This window comes from Cryptococcus depauperatus, chromosome 1 (assembly GCF_001720195.1).
Source record: "Cryptococcus depauperatus CBS 7841 chromosome 1, complete sequence".
NCBI lineage: Eukaryota > Fungi > Basidiomycota > Tremellomycetes > Tremellales > Cryptococcaceae > Cryptococcus > Cryptococcus depauperatus.
The window spans coordinates 991,795-1,009,963 of NC_089468.1; the positions used below are offsets into that span (position 1 = coordinate 991,795).

The window sequence follows — 18,169 nt, forward strand, 5'->3', positions numbered from 1 at the left end:
CAAGTCCACTTGGAACAGATCCAACGCATGACATCCAGTTCTTTGAATAGGAGATCGTTTTTGAGCGGAGCTGGTATATCATAAATAGATACTATATACTCTTGTGTTTGGAAAGGGCGAACTTCTCTCCTTCCGCCTAGGCAGTCACACCACTCTGGATACAAGTCAGGCGATAAGCTAACTGGCTACAGCCCACACTGTTCTGTCATGAATATTACCAATAATTAAGATCCACGCTCTGTACCAAAAGGTCACAATAATGCAATCAGAGTTGCATTACTATTTATTGGCTATATTCCATGGAATAATTCCAAGGTTCTGACATGTTCTCGTCCACAGATGTCTTGACAAGCATCTTACATAGGCAAGCCTCCAAGCTACTAGAATCTCATAGCCAGTGCTTCCATTCAGGGCTGAGGACATTTGAAGGCTTATTCATAGTAGATTACAACTCATATCATTAAACTACTGAAAACCATTAGTCCCTGCTAAACACATTACTTTCCAGTCGTACCAATCACCTTGAGGTCGCATGGCAACTGTTTCACTTTGACACGAGTACCTTCAAGCTGAACCTGCCTCCAAAATGTTTGTAATGATCTCTATATCTTTTACAAAATCAAAAGATGTAGAGAAAAGCTTTTAATAATAGTACTACAGAATGCGGAAAAAGGATCCGTTTCAAAAGGCACGCGGATAAAGGAGATATCGCGCGCCTAACTATTAACCGAGGTCTATACGATTAACGTCACCGATTGTCCTATCATTTGTATTGGGCGGATGAATACTTTTATTTTTAATCTTGATTCCATTTCTATTTTCTAATCCTTTTTCACTTTCTATCTTTTCAAAAGCGACGTCGGCTGACTGCACCTCACCTTGGTCTTCATCTGTCGTCGCCGAGAGAACCCTTCGCCACCGAAACGTCTCTTGAGACGATCCGTGCGCTACTCTGTTTGCAGCAACGATGGGAAACGCTCCTTCGGCGCCGCAGCCAGCGGCCACAGAGCAACGGCCGACGGCGACTTCCGCAACACCGCAACCTATTAATACAGGTGGCAGCACCCATCTTGGCTCTGTCGCCTTTCATTCTGGTCTGACACCACCGACATTACCGCCGTCACCGCCGCCGCCGACAACGCCAACGTTGTTGCCACATGCGGGCCATCTATCGCCTCAGAATCCGCACTGTCTTTCGCATCCACAGGCGCACGACTATTCCAAGAGTGCGGCCACGAGGCTGATCCTCGATGGGAAGCTTGCGCCGTTCTACAGAGGCTTGGAAGACTATGAGGAGGATTGGACAGAAGAGGATATAGGCCGAATACTTGATGAGATAAGGGAGAAGGACTATGCTGAAGGGGTAGCAAACAGCTTCACAGTAAGACTAAAGGAAGAGCGAGAAGGTGGACCTAATTTGACCAAGAAGATTGGAATGCACAAACAAAAGGACAGTCGAAAAGAAGAAGAGAACGTAGAGCGGGAAAGAAGGGAGAGAAGGGCATACAAGGATGCTATCGAGTGTCCCATCTGCTTTTTGGTGAGTAAGGTTCGTTGATATGGTTAACCTTTACGCAGAACTATCCACCGAATATAAATACTTCTCGATGTTGTCAACAGCCTGTGTGCACGGAATGTTTTGTTCAAATCAAGCGGTCCGAACCGACACTCACTCATATACAGTCTGAACCGGCATGTTGTCCATTCTGCGTGGAAACAGATTTTGGTGTCATTTATGAGCGACCTCTTTCTCCTCTCTCCAGTCTCTCGGGAACTGCATTAGCTACTTCCCCCGATCAAGGCGATTCTTTCCCTTCACAGGCATTCAGTGTCGGATCAGAGGCCGAGTTGGCCATTGGGCCAGGAATGAACCCTACAAGGAAAGAAACTTTGCGACGAAAGAGCGTGAGCTCAAAGGCGAAGGAAGTTGTCACAATTGACGAGATTAGGCCGGACTGGGAGGCAAAGTTGAATGCAGTGAAAGCTGCAGCAGCAAGAAAAGCGTCGAGGCGCATTATTATGCGCCAAATTGGAGACAGACTTGTGCCTATTGGATATACATCTTCTCGTGCACCTGGTGTTGCCGACGTTAGTGCATCTACTGGACAGAACGATGAGAACGGGCCCAATTCTAGGCGATCGAGAAGAAGGGAGTCCAATAACCGCGAACGGGAATTGGAAGAGGTTAGTGCTGCTTTTTATCGATTAGTATTTAGTGTTGATGTGAATCAGTTGATGATTGAAGAGGCTATGCGTCTTTCGTTACTCGACCACGAGGAGCATCTACGCAAGCAAGCCAATGAGAGGAGAAGAGCGTCATCGGCTGCCTCTATCCCTCCCAACACCACTACCCCACCACCTACTTTTGGAGGCTCTAATACAACAAGTCCGGGTCCTCCACCGGGCCCATCCACCTCTGCCGCCTTTGCAGCCACTGCAGTCCCTTCTTCTCAAGCATCATCTTCCCGCCGACCATCTGGTCAGCTGGATAAGAAAGACGAAAAGCAAAGTGGAACATCCAAGTTATTTAACAAACTCAACAATGTTCGTACGCGAACGAATTCTGTCGGTACGAAGAGTCTGAATATAGGGGGGAGAGCAAGAGGCAATAGCACTGGTGGGCAAAATCTGGTTGCACCAAGTTCTAGTGCAGGACTACATACTGTTCATACTTCAAACCCTGATTCCACAAGCACATCTACGGCATCTACAGCTGCTCCAAGTCCTATACCTAGTTACAACCTCGTAACGTCAAATCATCCATCTCAACTAAAGGCTGTTACAAATTACGCTGGCTCAACTGGTTTGAGCCCTTCCTCTCCTGCACCTGTTGCCGTTTCCCCAGTTACGACCCTCGCCAACCCAGGCGCGACGGGTCAGCACAGCCGTTCAGACCTTAACAATGCTCCAACTTCAGATGCGAGTCCATGCAGCTCGTCAAGGAAAGCAGATAATACTTCCCTAGGCTCGGCGGGTTTACCAAGAATAAGTGTTGATATGCCCGCTCTCATACCGGACTCTGCTGGCCTAACCAAGACCAAGGTGGAGCAAACTGCTTTTTCTTCTTCGGTGACGGCGCAGGAGGAAGGGAAAGACAAGAAGCTTGGGCCGACACCAGTAGGAGATGATGTTCAATCTTCAGGGCCGAGAATGTTATATAGGGCGCACTCAGATATAAGCGAAATCACTGAGCTAGAGGATAGTGAAAGGTCTGCAGAATATGCTCGGTTGGATAGCGGGGATGAGAGATAATCTGTTGTGGTTCACATAAAAGAGGGGCGTTCTTCAGTTTTGGGAATTTTTGGTGCGTTTGTACATAACTCCTTGCGCATACTGTTTTACAGAAGTGTTTTCTCATTCATACTTGATTTTCAGTCTTCTTGCTTCTCTTCGCCCATAAATGAATGTACTACTTATACATCCAAACGATTAGACGAGATGATTGTGGTGCTAGTAGTATACGTTTGGCTACAATTGCATAACTTGCCAATATGAGACAAATTCACTTTTAGCTTTTCTGTGTACATTTCTGTTGGGTATAGTGCATCTAGTATAAAGTATAAATTACGATGATGTATAGAGAATAATTTGTCAAAACTGTGATTTGGTCAATAACTGCATGCACCAACAAGGAAAACCAAAAAACCAACCCTGATCTGATAGCTTCCATTTGCTTTCGTTAAATATCGAACCCACTTGACACTCTGATACCCGCTCTTCTCAAAGACCTTCAAGAACCTCACTAATAAACCCGAACATGTAAACATGACCACTGTGAATGACGTTGACAACTGTCCATACAAACCAAATCCTCATGTTTTTGAGAGGGAAGCTTACCAGAAAAGTCAACTTGAATCGGAGGACGAGACCAAGGTTGACGATGAGTGGTAACTGCAAGGTCCGCTTCGGCAGTGAGTGTACATTCTTGGGACCCTTGTATTCTTGGGATCCTATCATTCCGAATAGGTTAGCCAATTACACAGCACCGAGCACAAATAACTTGCTTCCACACTATGACATTCTCCCCAGGTACATACTTGGCTTTCCCAACTCCAACCTTGTTCCTTACGCCAGTTGTGTTGAGTGGTGTCGGTATACGAAGAATGACGTTGTTCGCGTTAAGCTTCGAGTCAAATGCGGCTCGGAGATGGATAGTATACTCTACGCGGGATTTTGAAACTTCAACGACGTGGGTTTGAAGACGAAAAGGAAGGTTAACGTTGGAAGTTGAACGGTAACTGTGGATATCTTCAAATTAGTCATTTGATGAATAGCTTGGCAAGATGGAAAATCACCGCATGAGCTCAAATTCTCCGTCTGGTGGAATGAACGAGATGGAGCGATCGGAATCGAATTTGCCCAACCTGACACATTGATGAAACTGGCAGTCATCCAATTCCACTGCTGAATCCGCTGATTTAGCAGCTTGTTCACTACCTCTATCCAGATCGGTGAGCAATACACTCAACTTGTATTTCTGATACTAACTTTTTTTGTAAAACGAGCTTGTCATTGAGACCAAATTTACATTCAGGCGTTCCACTCAAGTACGCTCTCATGAGAATCTGGCCATCTACATCTGCTCGAAGCACTGTGCCTAAAGTGCAAGTCAGTATATTGCACCTCTTTTTGTTTCATGAGACGCGCCTTCTTTACTCATAAGCAAGTTAACGGTTTCAATGACATCCACAAACGCCTCATTCTTCCTATATTTGACATCCGAGCGTCGCCATGATGTAGCACCTGTAGCTTGAATTGTAATCTTGGAAGAGTCTTCTCGCTAAGGCATAATGTATGAGCAACGATGTTAGGAGGGATAAATATAAAAAAGCAACCTACAACTGCCATCTCGGACTTGATACTTTCAGTGGTAATGTACATTTTGAGAGTATCAATCTCGGAATTCTGAGGGAATCCAAAGTCAAGTATTTCTGCGTTGTCACGTTAAACACATTCATTAAAGAAGGCCAATCCAAGGCACATACCATCCAAGAGCTCGTAAATGAGGACAAAGTTGTTTTTAACACTTTCCTCATCCAGTTTGCCAAAGTAACTCCGTGCGACGGTGATAAACCTGTAAAGAAACTCAAAGACTAAAGCTGCTGATGCGTTGCATCTGGTATCGTTTGTAAGCATGGTAATCCTATGTTTCATTGTAGCACACCTACTTTGTAACGGCCACGATATAAGTATTGTTTGTTCTGACATGGAAGAATGACGTTGACCCGAGTGTGATTATAGGGGAGCGCACGTCGGGGTTAGAGATAACCTGGATACGGAATACATCTGATATTGACCTCCTAAGAGCGATTTAGTCTCGGTTCAGCTCAAAACTCCAGCGACCAACTTGACATCTGAACGGAACAACCTGGATATAAGAACCTAGACTGGATGTCAGCGTTATTTGCGTCAAGAGTCACAAAGAGACAAACTTCGCCCTTTTGGTTGAATATAAAGAATGCCTGAGGGAATTCAGTATTGCTTGCCGCTCTTTTCTCTTATACTTACTGAGATCATGTTAAGTTGTTCATTGCAACTTTTAAATTGAAAACAAATAGATGATAAGAGTTAGTTCGGCGGACATCGCCGCTGAGTGTAATTAACAAATTATTAATTAGGACTTTCTTGTCAATTCTTGCTACAGCTTTTTTTTTTCGACTCGTTTTGTCACTCCTTTTTTAGTTTTTCTTATTCTTCAAAAGGACAGTGCATGCCCAAATTGGTACTGAAGAGTCTGTATAGTGGATTATTAACAGCAACAAGATTGAGAGTATCGCCTATAGTAACAAGGAAATACATTGTTAGAATGAGCAGTCAAGAAGTCAGAGCTTCAGCACAAGAGACGCTCCCCATTGAGCAAGCAAATCCTGCAGGCGATCAGCCTGTTGTGGGTGGTGAAAGTCTTGTGGAAAAGTCTAAAAAAGGCGGTAAGTGAACCAATTGAAATCTGAACTGGGGCCTAATTCTTTGATTGCAGCCAAGAAAGAGGCCAAACGTCTTGAAAAGCTTGCCAAAGCTGCTACTAAAACATCAATTGCCCAATCGCAAGCTCCAAAGAAGGAAAAGGCCGAAAAGAAGGAGAAGAAAGCAGACACTTCTGCCCAAGAATGGGTCAATTCCACTCCCAAAGGCCAGAAGAAGGGTTTGTCCTTGTTTATGTATGTACAAGCCAGACTGATGCTCTTGCCGTATAGACGTATCCGGAGACTTCCCTGCCGGCTATGACCCCCTTCATGTTGAGGCTGCTCACTACGACTGGTGGCAGTCACAGGGATACATGAAGCCTCATTTCAACGCTGACGGCAAGCCATTAAAGAAGGGTACTTTTTGCATTACCCTCCCTCCTCCTAACGTCACCGGCAACTTGCACATGGGCCACGCTTTGACTATCGCCCTTGAGGACGCTTTGATTCGGTGGTATGTGTCCGTTCTTAATCATACACTATGAGAACTGAAACATTGTATAGGAAACGAATGCAAGGTTATACTGTGCTTTTTCTACCCGGTTACGACCATGCTGGTATAGCTACCCAGGCTGTCGTCGAACAACGTCTTCTCAAAACTGAGGGCCACTCTAGGCATTATTATGGGCGTGAAAAGTTCCTGGAGAAAGTTTGGGAGTGGAAAGATCAGTATCAAGCCAACATTACTAACCAGATGATTCGTCTGGGAGGTTCTTTCGATTGGGACAGAACTGCATTTACGATGAATGATGTATGTCAAGTGTCTAAAGCAAGTTAACATCAACGGCAATATGCTGACAACTCATTATATCAGAGCTTAAGCAAAGCTGTTAGAGAGGGATTCGTCCAGATGTTTGAGAGGGGACTACTCTATAGGGCCAATCGACTGGTTAACTGGTGTGTCTACCTCAACACTTCTCTTTCTAACCTCGAGGTTAGTCATTATCTACTTATGAGCACTTGTATAAACTAAAGCTCTTTGTAGGTTGACCAGCTTCACCTTACTGGTCGAACCCTCCTTAATGTCAAGGGTTATGACCCTAAAGAGCGATTTGAATTTGGTGTTATCACGTCATTTGCTTATCCCATTGAAAATTCTGATGAACGCATTGTTGTTGCCACCACTCGTCCTGAAACCATGCTTGGTGATACAGCCATCGCTATTCATCCTGATGATCCTAGATACAAACATTTACATGGCAAATATGCCATCCACCCTTTCATGAACAGAAGAATTCCTATTGTCACTGATGCCATCACTGTTGACATGGAATTTGGCACTGGTGCGGTCAAGATTACACCTGCTCATGATCCTAACGATTTTGAATGTGGGATCAGAAACAATCTTGAATTTATCAGCCTGATGAATGACGACGGTACCTATAACAATAATGCTGGAGAATTTAAGGTATGTTGAGCGAGGCCAGATGACCTAAACGACTGTTTAATTCGTTGTAGGGCATGAAACGATTCCATGTCAGGAACGAGATAATCAAGGCACTCAAAGAGAAGGGTCTCTATGTCGAGCAGAAGGACAACGACATGCAAATCCCAATCTGTTCTCGATCTGGAGATGTTGTTGAACAGATCACCAAACCCCAGTGGTGGATCAACTGCAAGCCTCTAGCTGAGGAAGCTCTCCAGGTAGGCTATCCATAAATCTCTCCATAATGCTGATGTGAGTGTCGTAGCGTACTCGTGCTGGCGAGCTCAATATAAAGCCCAAAACCTCTGCCGGCGACTGGGTTCGATGGATGGAAAACATGCAAGACTGGTGTATTTCTCGTCAACTCTGGTGGGGTCACCGATGTCCAGCATGGTTACTCAAGTTTGAAGGTGAATCTCCTGACACTTCTGATGGCGACAACTGGATTGTCGCTAGGACCATTGAGGAAGCTAAGGAAAAGGCTGAAAACAAGGCCAACGGCAGAAAATATACTTTAGAGCAGGATGAAGATGTTCTTGACACTTGGTTCTCTTCTGGTCTTTGGCCGTTTTCTACCATGGGTTGGCCTGACAAGGTAAGTCTGAGCTTATGCGAACAAATCGAAATATTTATAAAGGTCCTGCGTACAGACACCTGACATGGAAATTTTCTACCCTAATACTATTCTTGAAACTGGATGGGACATCCTTCCCTTCTGGGTCGCACGTATGGTCTTCTTCGGCAACTCTCTCACCAATACTATGCCCTTCAAAGAGGTATACTGCCACCCTATCGTTCGAGATGCTTATGGCCGAAAAATGTCTAAATCTCTTGGTAATGTTCTCGATCCTCTAGACTTCATTACTGGTCAGAATTTGGCCAAGCTACACAACGATTTGAGGATGGGCAACCTGCCCGAAAAAGAGATTTCAAAAGCTGAAGAGGGACAGAAGAAATTGTTCCCCAAGGGAATTCCACAATGTGGTACTGACGCCTTAAGATTTACTCTTTGTAACTACACTTCTGGCGGTACATGCTTTCACATAAATGATAGATGGCAGTGCTGACAATCAACCAGGTCGAGACATAAACATGGATGTTGGACGAGTTGAGGGTTACCGGAAGTTTTGTAACAAGCTTTGGAACGCCACCAAATTTTGTCTCTTCCGGATGGATGCCGTTGATCTACAGGGTGCTAGGCAAAACACTACTTTTGTCCCCAACGCCTCTCATTTAGTACATTTTTGTTGCTCTATCTAGGCTCAACAAATACTGATACAAAACGTAGCCGACTGGTAAGGAAAGCATTGTTGAGCAGTGGCTCTTCCACAAACTCAACGCGGCCTCTGCTGGTATCACAGATGCCCTAGAAAACCGAGACTTTGGTGAAGCTACCACACTTGCCTATCAATATTTCCTTAACGACCTCTGTGACGTCTTCATTGAAGCTACCAAACCGTTGTTCGAGGCTAACTCCGATCCTGCGGCTAAGCTTTCTGCTCAAAACACTCTCTATACATGTTTAGAAGCTGGTCTCAAGTTGTTGCATCCTTTTATGCCATATGTCACTGAGGAATTATGGCAGCGATTGCCTAGACGAGAAGGTGATAAAACCGAGACCATCATGTTGTCTTCCTTCCCTGAGAAGATTTCTGAACAAGACTTTCCCAAGGCAGCAGCAGACTTCGACCTCGTGGTGGAATGTATTAAGTCTGCTCGATCAGTTATTGGTCTTTACAACCTTCCTACAAACGGCAAGACCCTTGAAGACCAGATTACAATCATTATTCAGTCAAGAAATAATGAGCAGATGGAGTTGTTAAAGGGTGTCGAGACCGTTATTGTGGGGTTGACTAAAGGATGTGGGAAGGTTGAATGGATCCAAGAAGACTCTCAAGTGCCCAGGGGTTGTGGTACCGAAGTCGTCACCACTGACATCAGCATCCACATTCCGGTACAAGTAAGATTGACAGCGTATGGTTTTTCGGCAAATGCTGACACGTTGGCGCAGGGTAAGGTTGATGCTGCTGTTGAAATTGACAAGCTTGAGAAGAAGTCTATCGTTATTGAAGGCCAAAAGGCTAAGCTTCTCAAGGTTGTACAGCAGCCCAATTACGAAAAGACTATCAAGGAGGACGTCAGAGCACAAAATGCCGAAAAGATGAACAAGATTGAGGTCGAAATCGAAGCGTTAAGACAGGCTATTGAGAGATTTAAAGGTCTATTGTAGATTCGATTGTATCAATTTCCGTGAAGAATAATGCAGTAGTTTAGAGAAGGCCGAAGATAAAGTAATACATTTTTGTTTGATTGGACATGCATAGTCCCTTTTGAATATCGTCTACATCTTTTACTCTGTCCTTTATTTCTGCTATTCCATGATGTCGGCACGATCATCCAAAAGTACTTCTCCGTCACCGGCGCCATTGCTCATCCGCCTACTTCCCTCTAATTCTTTGCCTCAATGAGACTTATAACCAAGAATGGAGCAACGTCCATCTGACCACTTCATGAAAATCAAGGTAGTCATGATGATTATCCAATAAAACATGCACATTGAGCTATGTTAATCATCAGCATGCGTTTCGAAGCCGTCAAAGGATTATGTACACAGTCCACTACGTGCCAGTATTGTTCAAGCCAACTATAGCTTGAGCCAACTGAGCCCAATTGTCGCCACTTCCAGGCTCAGCATCTTACCACATCAGATGCCATATATTCCCCTTAACTCTACAGCTTCCAGGTCCGTTTCCGCTCTCAGCCGCTGCAGCACCGACGTGGTTTATAAAATACTGCCGTTCAAGAGAGCATGAAGCGAAGGAGGCCAGTCCAGCGCCGATGAGAAAGAGAAGCAGCGAGGAAAATGTAGTAATTGTGTGGAAAGAGAGAGGAGAGGTGGATGAGAAGAGGAGACAAGCACAAACGGCTCCAACAAAAAGATCACCAAGACCACCGTCCAACACCGAGAAGGAGGTTTCGGAAAGACCGATACCTCCTAGGAAGACGATACATTCTAAATCTTCACGAAAGGCGGTGATGAAGGGTAAGTCGAAGATAATGGCTGATACACCGTCGGCACGCTGTCAGGAATGAGGTTGTTCTTGGGCTTGATCTGGGAGTCCTTGGGACGAGTGGATTATCTAGGAGTATCTATCTCAAATAGATGAAGACAGCTATCAAGATTCATTCCTTGAGGAAACTATGAACCACAATCCCTTCCTTATATCTTGTTTGCTTTTCATCCTTCAGCCAGGTTCTAGTTCAACCAACTATACCATTCCTCTGCATACACAGCATGCTGTGTTCTTATATCCTTTCCTTGTACATGATCCTGACACACGCCCTAGTTTCTTATATCGATGGCAACAAGAATGAGGAAAACCGTCATCATGATGTACTCTTGGAAGAGCAAAGTCTGAAAACTGTGAGCGAGGATAAGTTATAAAGCTTGAGACGCCATTTTGTTTATGCGTGAGACAATCTCAAGAATGTCAGTGACATGACAAGGATAAGAAACACTGTGAGAAGGCAGAAACCTCTCTCCCAAAGGTTTTCTGCGTCTTGCCACAAATCTTGAGTGTATTGATAAAACTGGTCTTGTTAACCTCGGCAAATTTCGCCCGATATAAATCGACATACAGCATAGAGAAGCACAGCGCCAATCACCATGGCTACGCCGCCGCCTGTCCAAATTTGAAAGCGCATCTTGCGTATGACAGCCCGTCTGTCAGCGTTTCCAATCTATCGTCCCATCGTCCGATTGATGCGCTGGGATAGCCCTCCCAGACGTTCCATAATCATCATTTCCCACACAAGGAGAGACCAGCTGAGTGCTGGAATGATTCGAATCCTCAGAATCGCGTTCAGCCAACATTGTAGACCGGTCGGTAAGCAACTGCGACGGCTGCTCTTGCATGGTTTTAGTAGGAACCAGCTGCGTAATAAATACAAGCAGCACAACAACTAACACAGCGACCAGCAATGAGGAACAGCACCATCCATTGACAAACTAATAATTCCTGCCTCGAGCGACTCAGGATGATGAAAGCGGTCACAGGCTGTCGCAATGTATGTCGCTCGCTCACCCATTGCTATAGACCCATTGCGAAATAGTCACCAATGCCCATATTACACGCATCTCACATCAATCACCTCTGTCGATTTAAAAAAAGAATGAATCGAACGAAGAAAAGTTTTAGATGTAAAAGTTTGGCTGAAATCAAAAGATCAGGCCTGCAAACCCTCGATCGAAACTAACATTACTAACCTTAACATCTGTTAACAACACGAATTGAAATGTATCAAAGGGTATTACTAAAACGTGTATTCACTTTCAACCCACCCAAATGGTCATCTCTCTCTCTCCAAGCCCAATTATCCATGTATACACCACCCTGCCTAGAACCAGGTGAGGGCCTGTAACCATCACCCAGAGCAAGATTGTACCCATACAAATATCCAGCTGCACACTATGACCATGCTGATACTTTGCATACTCCCAACTCCACCACCTCAACACCAACGACCGCTCTACACACCTTTTCAACTTGATCCATTGCCATTCGCTCTTATACACTCTGCCACATCGATAGGAACCAAATAGCCGATATTGTTTGGTTCCATACAGATCCCTTTGAAAGATCGACAGCCATCCTTCCAACGCGGAGAAATATATTCCAAAGGACCCCGGATGCAGTTTGGGTCCTTTGGGATTCCTTTCATCTTCTTCCATGTAAACAATGTGTGTTGGCTATACAATCTCTGAGAAAATGGCAGAAAATCTCCCTTTGATTGAGGGAAGGAAAGGGTATGCGATGAGGCAAAGTGGAGCACAAAGAAACGACTTGTCTCTTTCTCTTCTCTTATTGCGATTGAGACGCTAAGAAAACGGTTCTTGGTGTAACAAACGAGGCCATCTGCGATGGCTTGCCAGCCTACTCCTGTCTCTACGCTCTTTTCAGCGTCGACGTAGGTGGCATATGGGTCGAGTTGGGATGTGCTGATGGAGAGTAGGCAATATACCACGACGACTCTCACGTCTTCTTCCTTGGTGACCTATACGCCTTCGCCACAGACATCACAATGGGCGGTGACGAGCTGCAACACTGAGCAGAGTAGCAGCCATGAACCGACGTCAACCACTGGCGATGGCAGGCACACAGACATACCGAGCACGGAGGACTCGAGCTCTAGGAGGCATCAGTCGACAAGTACAATGAGTGTACCTACCCAGGTCCTGGCGATAGGTGTGATCCAGAAGAACGTCTCGCGGCCCACCGTTACCCAGACGACCACTGTCACCTTGGTTCATATTGAGGCTGCATCGACAAGACATGCTAAAAGGACGGGGCGTCGCCATGGCTGGTGGGATAAACGAATAAGGGCTGAGGTTGAAAACCTCCCGCCTCGTCCACGGCAGTGGTGGGATGCACAAGACACCCAGAGGCGATGCGAGACAAATACAATGACCACCACTGAGCTTTACGATCCGACGAGCTCTTGGTCTACGTTTTATGTCACCAGTACTGGGCAGAGCGTCATGAGCGTACCAGTCAAGACTGTCTGGAGTGAATGCGAGGCGACAGCCGGCGTCGATAATGGTCAGGCGAGTGCGTCGAGCATCAGCTCGGCGACTACGAGTGTTCAGTGGCAGAGCTCAACAGGTAAGTCTAGTTGCATCGCGAGGGCCAAGCTGATATCAGTTATCAGAGACATTCACAACCTCCCAAACCTCTGCTCCAACCAGCTCGAAACCCGTTACTCTCTCTCCAACTCCCACACCTACTTCCAGTCAGACCATCCACTCCTCGACAACGCCGCCATTTTCTACGACCATGAACGCCACCACGGCATCCGTCTCCAGCCCCGTCCCGCTCGAATCCGCATCCGAGTCGCATCCCAACAAGGCTGTCTCCACAGGCGCCGCCGTTGGAGGCGTCATTGGACTCTTTGCCTTCCTGGCACTCTGCCTGTTCATTATGCGATGGTGGAAGAAGAGGAACAGAGTACAAAAAACTGAAGCGATACGATCCAGCTGGTTTTATGGCGGAGATGTCAGAGAGTCCAAGATGGAGGTGATGAGTGAGAAGGAGTCACGAAACGAATACCCATTCGGAGGCCAAGATCCACAGTCGAGATTCTCTGCTCCTTCCTTACTCTCCCGGCACTCGCTCGCCATACCAGCTTTCATCGCCCGTCCAATAACCCACATGCGACAAGGGTCGGGCCGGTTCCCACCTATACTATCCCTCAAGCATCTCCGTTCGTCCATATTCAATCGTTCTGACGAACCCGGAGCGTACAACGGTAAGAAAAACCTGGAAAGCAGCCAGGCTTGGGCAGACAAGTACACTTTCCCCGTTCCTGCCATTGCCCGTGGAGAGGAGTTCCAGCAGAAAATGAATCCACCAAGGGCTCTCATGATGGATCCTCACAGTTCTAGTCAGGACGACCGGCAGCATCCTGGTTCTTTTGCGACTCTTGCTCACTCGCAAGAGCTGCCTTCCCGGCTGGATAATTTGCCCGTGGAATGGGGCAGTTCTTATGCCAATTCACAACGTCTTTCGACCCAAGCTTTTCCCTCTGAATACCAAAACGCTAGCCAATTCAGCTTCCATGACGCCAACGGCAACGTCCCGTCCGAGGCATCCCAGTCCATGTACTCCCTCCCGTCCACTCATACAGCCCACAATCTTAGCCGTGGTAGTACGCTCAAGTCGGTGCAATCTGATGGGAGCACGCCTGGCGAGGTAGTGTCCAGCTTTCCTATTCCTCCGAGCCGTCTGAAGGGGTCTCTACCACCACCTCCTTTACCAGAGATTCCCACCTCTAGAACGTTTTCCCCTGACTTTACCCGCGACTTGTCCTTGCCTCAACCCTACAATTCTCGACTCACCCAGTCCACATCGCATTCGTCGGGCGTGTGGGAGTATGCTGGATATGCTGGTGGTTCGAGTCCTGGGCCAAGTGCGGCTCAGCAAGTTAATTTGCGAGAAGAGGATAGGGTGACGAGGGATTGGTACAACAAGCCAATCTGGGATGGAGAAAGTACGTTTGACCCAACAAGTGTCTATGGACCACCTGGCGATCTGCAAGGCGGGCCTGCAGATGTCAAGGGCCGAAAAAGTGTTAAGAGTGTGAGATGGGATGACCAAGGGGGAAGCGGACCAAAAGTCTTGTAGATATACAGTGTCGTATGGAGTTTCTCTTTTCTAATTTGTATTACTTGAGAAATAGCTGGCGGACAATGCTTTCTTTTTGGGGTACAACAGTTGTACGGATGCATAGGTCAGTTGAAATATCACGATCAGCGAGAAGCATTAGGCGGTTAGACGAGTTTTAAACACAAAATACAATTTTTGGTATTGTGTAAATAAAATCATTCACTCATCATCCTCGCTCGTAGTTCCGCTGATCCCATAGACCGCCTCCATTCTTCTTCTCCTCAATAGCTCTGCTTCAGATACGCTACCCACACTCTGTTGTACCAGTCCTGCTGCTGCAAGGGCTGGACTTGCAGCGCGTGCGCCTGCCACTGCTACTGCTACTAGGCTGTTCTTTGGCTTTTCGGATAGTGAGCCGACAGGAGGAGTAGTTGCCTTGCTAGCTGATTTTCCGTCAATGTCTTGAGACAACGGGCTCCTTCGCGGTACTCCAAACAAGGTCGGCGAAGTCCTCCCAGATCTTGTTGGTATTTTGATAGGACTTGGTATGCCTTTTCCAGAACTGAATAGACCAAACGTTGCAGAACCTCTGGAAGTTGAATCAACGGGGGGAGAACTCTTGGTGTCCGGTGGTAGAGTCTTTGTTTTTGCGTTTTTCTCAGCCACCCCTATCTCATCTATATCAAACTTGAGGAATGACGGTGATCGATGTAACTCCAAGGATTCTTTTGATGGTCGGCGAGGGACTTGCTGAAACTTAGAAAGCGGGATCGTCTTCTTTGACTTGACTTTAGGAGTGAACGTCACCATGTTGTCATTCTCATCTGCTACATCGCCAGCGTATGCTGAACCAAGGTCAGCACCTCCGAGAGGCCTATTGGCAGCAGGATTGTACGCTTGAGAAGGCTTGAGATGTACTGATAATGGTTTCCTCCCGCAGTGCATCGGATAGTCGACCGCATTTGACAGAGAACCTTCATAAGTCTCGTCAGTGTTATGGGCCATCGTCTTCTCTCCTGTTTCCATTTGTCTTTCTTTGGCTTGAACAAAGGACCCATCAATCCAGTCTGCGATATCTTTCAAAACGGTATCGATTTCCCTCATTATAGAAGACATTTGCATGAAACCATGTCCCCAGCCCTCGATAATTCTCATTTGCACCCAATCATCGTCCGTTTCTAATAGAATAGGGTCGACAGGTTCAATATTCTTGCCACTATGCTTGCCTGTGGCACTCATGCGAAGTGATTCGCCAAACTTTGCGGATTTATCCAAGATTTTGGTCTCTGCTTGCGCTTTCCTTGCACGCTTTGCTTCGCGTATCTTGCCGGAAAAAATAACAGTGTCATCCACAAAAGGGTCACGTTCGCCGCAGATGAGATATACGGGAGGGAAGTGGGCGAGCAAATGTGGAGGGGAGAGAATTGGAGAGATATGATAGTCGGTTTCAAAATCGGGATTTCGTCTTGGGCCCACATATAGGATTGCCATTGCGCGCATCTTAACTGAATCAGACTACATTAAACAGGCAAAAAACAGTTGGCTTACCATGCTAGGAGAAATGACTCTGTCTTGGAAATAGCCCACACGACTGGTCATCGTCAATCTGGTCCCAATTGGTGCTTTCTTCGACCTCTTTTTCTCCACCAAGTCATTGATTTCTTTGTCTCTTTCTTTGTCTCGAGTCGTCAGGCTTTCTACTAGCTGTGGTGAATCTGCTCTAGTAAACAGAAATTTTCTTTCTTCCTTGGGAGTCTTGACACGGTCTGCCAAAGACTTTTCGGCGTCGTTCCGTCTATCCAGGGGGGGTTCCGAATCATTGTCCCGCACATCATCTATCAAAATATTGTCAGGAATGTTATCATCGCTTTTATCGTGATACCCATCAAACTGGTAGATATACATCCAGATAATCGCTCTATTCGAGACGGGATAACGGGATCCAAACTCACTGTTTGAACCATCGTTTTTTGGACTCATGAGCGGCAGTTTCTGTGATATAGTTTCCGTCCAACTCCTCTGATGTCTCCTCTTACGTGTATTATCATCCACATCACCTACGACACTCAAAGGTGCTTTATGGCTCATGTGGTCTTTACCATCAACCAGCCCAGGAATGAGTGTCTCACTTTGTTCAGTACGGAGTACACGGAGATTTTGAGGAGACATCCAGGAAGTAAAGTTGAAGTCAAGCACAGGATATGCAAGAACTATCGAAATGGGTTTTGGAATCTCTGTCGGGTGCTCAAGGATTCGTAACATAATGGTTGTGCAAATATTCCCTCCACTATGCTGTAATGAGCAAATGGCCAAGTGGAGAATAGACACATACGCAGAGTCGCCGGTCAGAACAATATCCAATTTACCGCTCTTGATGCCAATGGCTTCGCCCTTGGTTTCCATAAGAGTGCGATAAGCATCAAAACCCTCCTCAATCGCCCACGGATAAGGGTCTACCAAGATTAGCTATAGCTAGGTTACATTGCCTCTGACTCACATTCTGGAGCTTTGCCATAATCTACACCGATAACTGGTTTACCCGTTCTTCTGGCCCATATCCGCAGTCTCTCTTCGTGACATTCTGGCCCCATTGCGATAAACCCTCCACCAGGAAAGTCCATAATCACGTCTGTTGCCGTGGCTAGTTCTTCCGCAGTCCCGGAAAAGAAAAGCATAATCTTGACTGGTGGTAAACTTGCCCGAGACGACTTGGACGGTCTAGATATACTTAATTTGCGTATAAGACGAAGGCTAGGGCGGTGAAGAAGGGTAAATAACCTGACCTGTTGTACGTCAACTATTTGATCAATATTTTAGCCTTACATAAGGATTGGAAGTCTTTTCCCAAGTGACTCTGAGCATCTCCACCGAGCATACTGCTCTAAATCTTCTCAACTGATCGCCATTTAGCACATCGTAAGGCAGCCAATACGCTTACCACTTCATCCCCTTCTCTAGCATAGACAAGGTAATATGCGGAAAACAGAATACTGCAAATATCCTTGATCCATTTTGGCTTTATATTCATTGCCATTGAAAATCCAGCGTCAAAAGCAGTGTTTACATAAGTTGCTCGATAGTAAGACCGAGAGTACTAAGCCTTATCAGCGGGATCCATTATTGGCCAGCAGCAATGGGCTCACCATTCTAGCTAAAGGCTCTGGCGCTGAAAAATGTCAGCACGCTCCACAATTACGGACGTACCGCTTATTCCCAGCAGGTCATCAAAATGCCTGAGAGCATACACCACAGTGAGAGTAGCAAGAATGAGTTGGTAAGGCGTAAAGTATTCTAGCATGGGTGAGTAAGCCATCGCCTAGCCAGCCAGTTAACCTACTCAATCGCTGATTGACTTTCCCCATCAAGGCAACCATCCGCCGTCCCACCAATCCCACCCATAGTCTCCATACCCACGATCCTTTTCCTCTTCTAGGTTCAGACCTGAGGCGAAAAGCAGCACGCCGCGGACGGATGTTTGTTGCGCCATCCCCCTTGTACAGCCGCCATATCCAAAAGAAGAGTATAAGGAATATTTGGGTACGTCTTACTTTGGGAGATGGACGGCCCAGAAGTTGGTCAATCATGGTGCTTTGGTGGCGGATAAGAGCGATTACTCA

The 18,169-nt window shown here is 46.2% G+C and overlaps 5 protein-coding genes across 5 annotated transcripts; 3 read left to right on the top strand and 2 right to left on the bottom strand.

Annotated features, from left to right (window-relative positions):
* Window positions 1-967: 967 nt before the first annotated feature.
* L203_100395 (uncharacterized protein) lies at window positions 968-3,252 on the top strand (the record flags this gene model as incomplete). Its single annotated transcript, XM_066209854.1, has 3 exons — window positions 968-1,540; window positions 1,684-2,184; window positions 2,233-3,252. The coding sequence occupies 3 exons, from the start codon at window positions 968-970 to the stop codon at window positions 3,250-3,252; spliced, it is 2,094 nt and encodes a 697-aa protein (XP_066065951.1).
* A 339-nt stretch (window positions 3,253-3,591) lies between these two features.
* Window positions 3,592-5,517, bottom strand: L203_100396 (uncharacterized protein; the record flags this gene model as incomplete). The annotated part of the gene is made up of 13 exons (XM_066209855.1): window positions 3,592-3,597; window positions 3,651-3,772; window positions 3,838-3,950; window positions 4,005-4,238; window positions 4,296-4,439; window positions 4,489-4,597; window positions 4,648-4,780; window positions 4,840-4,931; window positions 4,986-5,116; window positions 5,169-5,300; window positions 5,348-5,382; window positions 5,433-5,462; window positions 5,509-5,517. The coding sequence occupies 13 exons, from the start codon at window positions 5,515-5,517 to the stop codon at window positions 3,592-3,594; spliced, it is 1,290 nt and encodes a 429-aa protein (XP_066065952.1).
* A 289-nt stretch (window positions 5,518-5,806) lies between these two features.
* Window positions 5,807-9,619, top strand: L203_100397 (uncharacterized protein; the record flags this gene model as incomplete). The annotated part of the gene is made up of 12 exons (XM_066209856.1): window positions 5,807-5,927; window positions 5,978-6,142; window positions 6,195-6,417; window positions 6,468-6,714; window positions 6,778-6,897; window positions 6,949-7,371; window positions 7,422-7,607; window positions 7,655-7,984; window positions 8,040-8,418; window positions 8,468-8,625; window positions 8,678-9,349; window positions 9,401-9,619. 12 exons carry the CDS (start codon window positions 5,807-5,809, stop codon window positions 9,617-9,619), a joined length of 3,243 nt encoding a protein of 1,080 aa, XP_066065953.1.
* A 2,691-nt stretch (window positions 9,620-12,310) lies between these two features.
* On the top strand, window positions 12,311-14,570 carry L203_100398 (uncharacterized protein; the record flags this gene model as incomplete). Its single annotated transcript, XM_066209857.1, has 3 exons — window positions 12,311-12,357; window positions 12,403-13,052; window positions 13,099-14,570. 3 exons carry the CDS (start codon window positions 12,311-12,313, stop codon window positions 14,568-14,570), a joined length of 2,169 nt encoding a protein of 722 aa, XP_066065954.1.
* Window positions 14,571-14,771: 201 nt separating this feature from the next.
* Window positions 14,772-18,136, bottom strand: L203_100399 (uncharacterized protein; the record flags this gene model as incomplete). The annotated part of the gene is made up of 9 exons (XM_066209858.1): window positions 14,772-16,052; window positions 16,101-16,839; window positions 16,885-17,005; window positions 17,050-17,335; window positions 17,430-17,447; window positions 17,491-17,646; window positions 17,696-17,712; window positions 17,757-17,843; window positions 17,890-18,136. The coding sequence occupies 9 exons, from the start codon at window positions 18,134-18,136 to the stop codon at window positions 14,772-14,774; spliced, it is 2,952 nt and encodes a 983-aa protein (XP_066065955.1).
* Window positions 18,137-18,169: the final 33 nt, after the last annotated feature.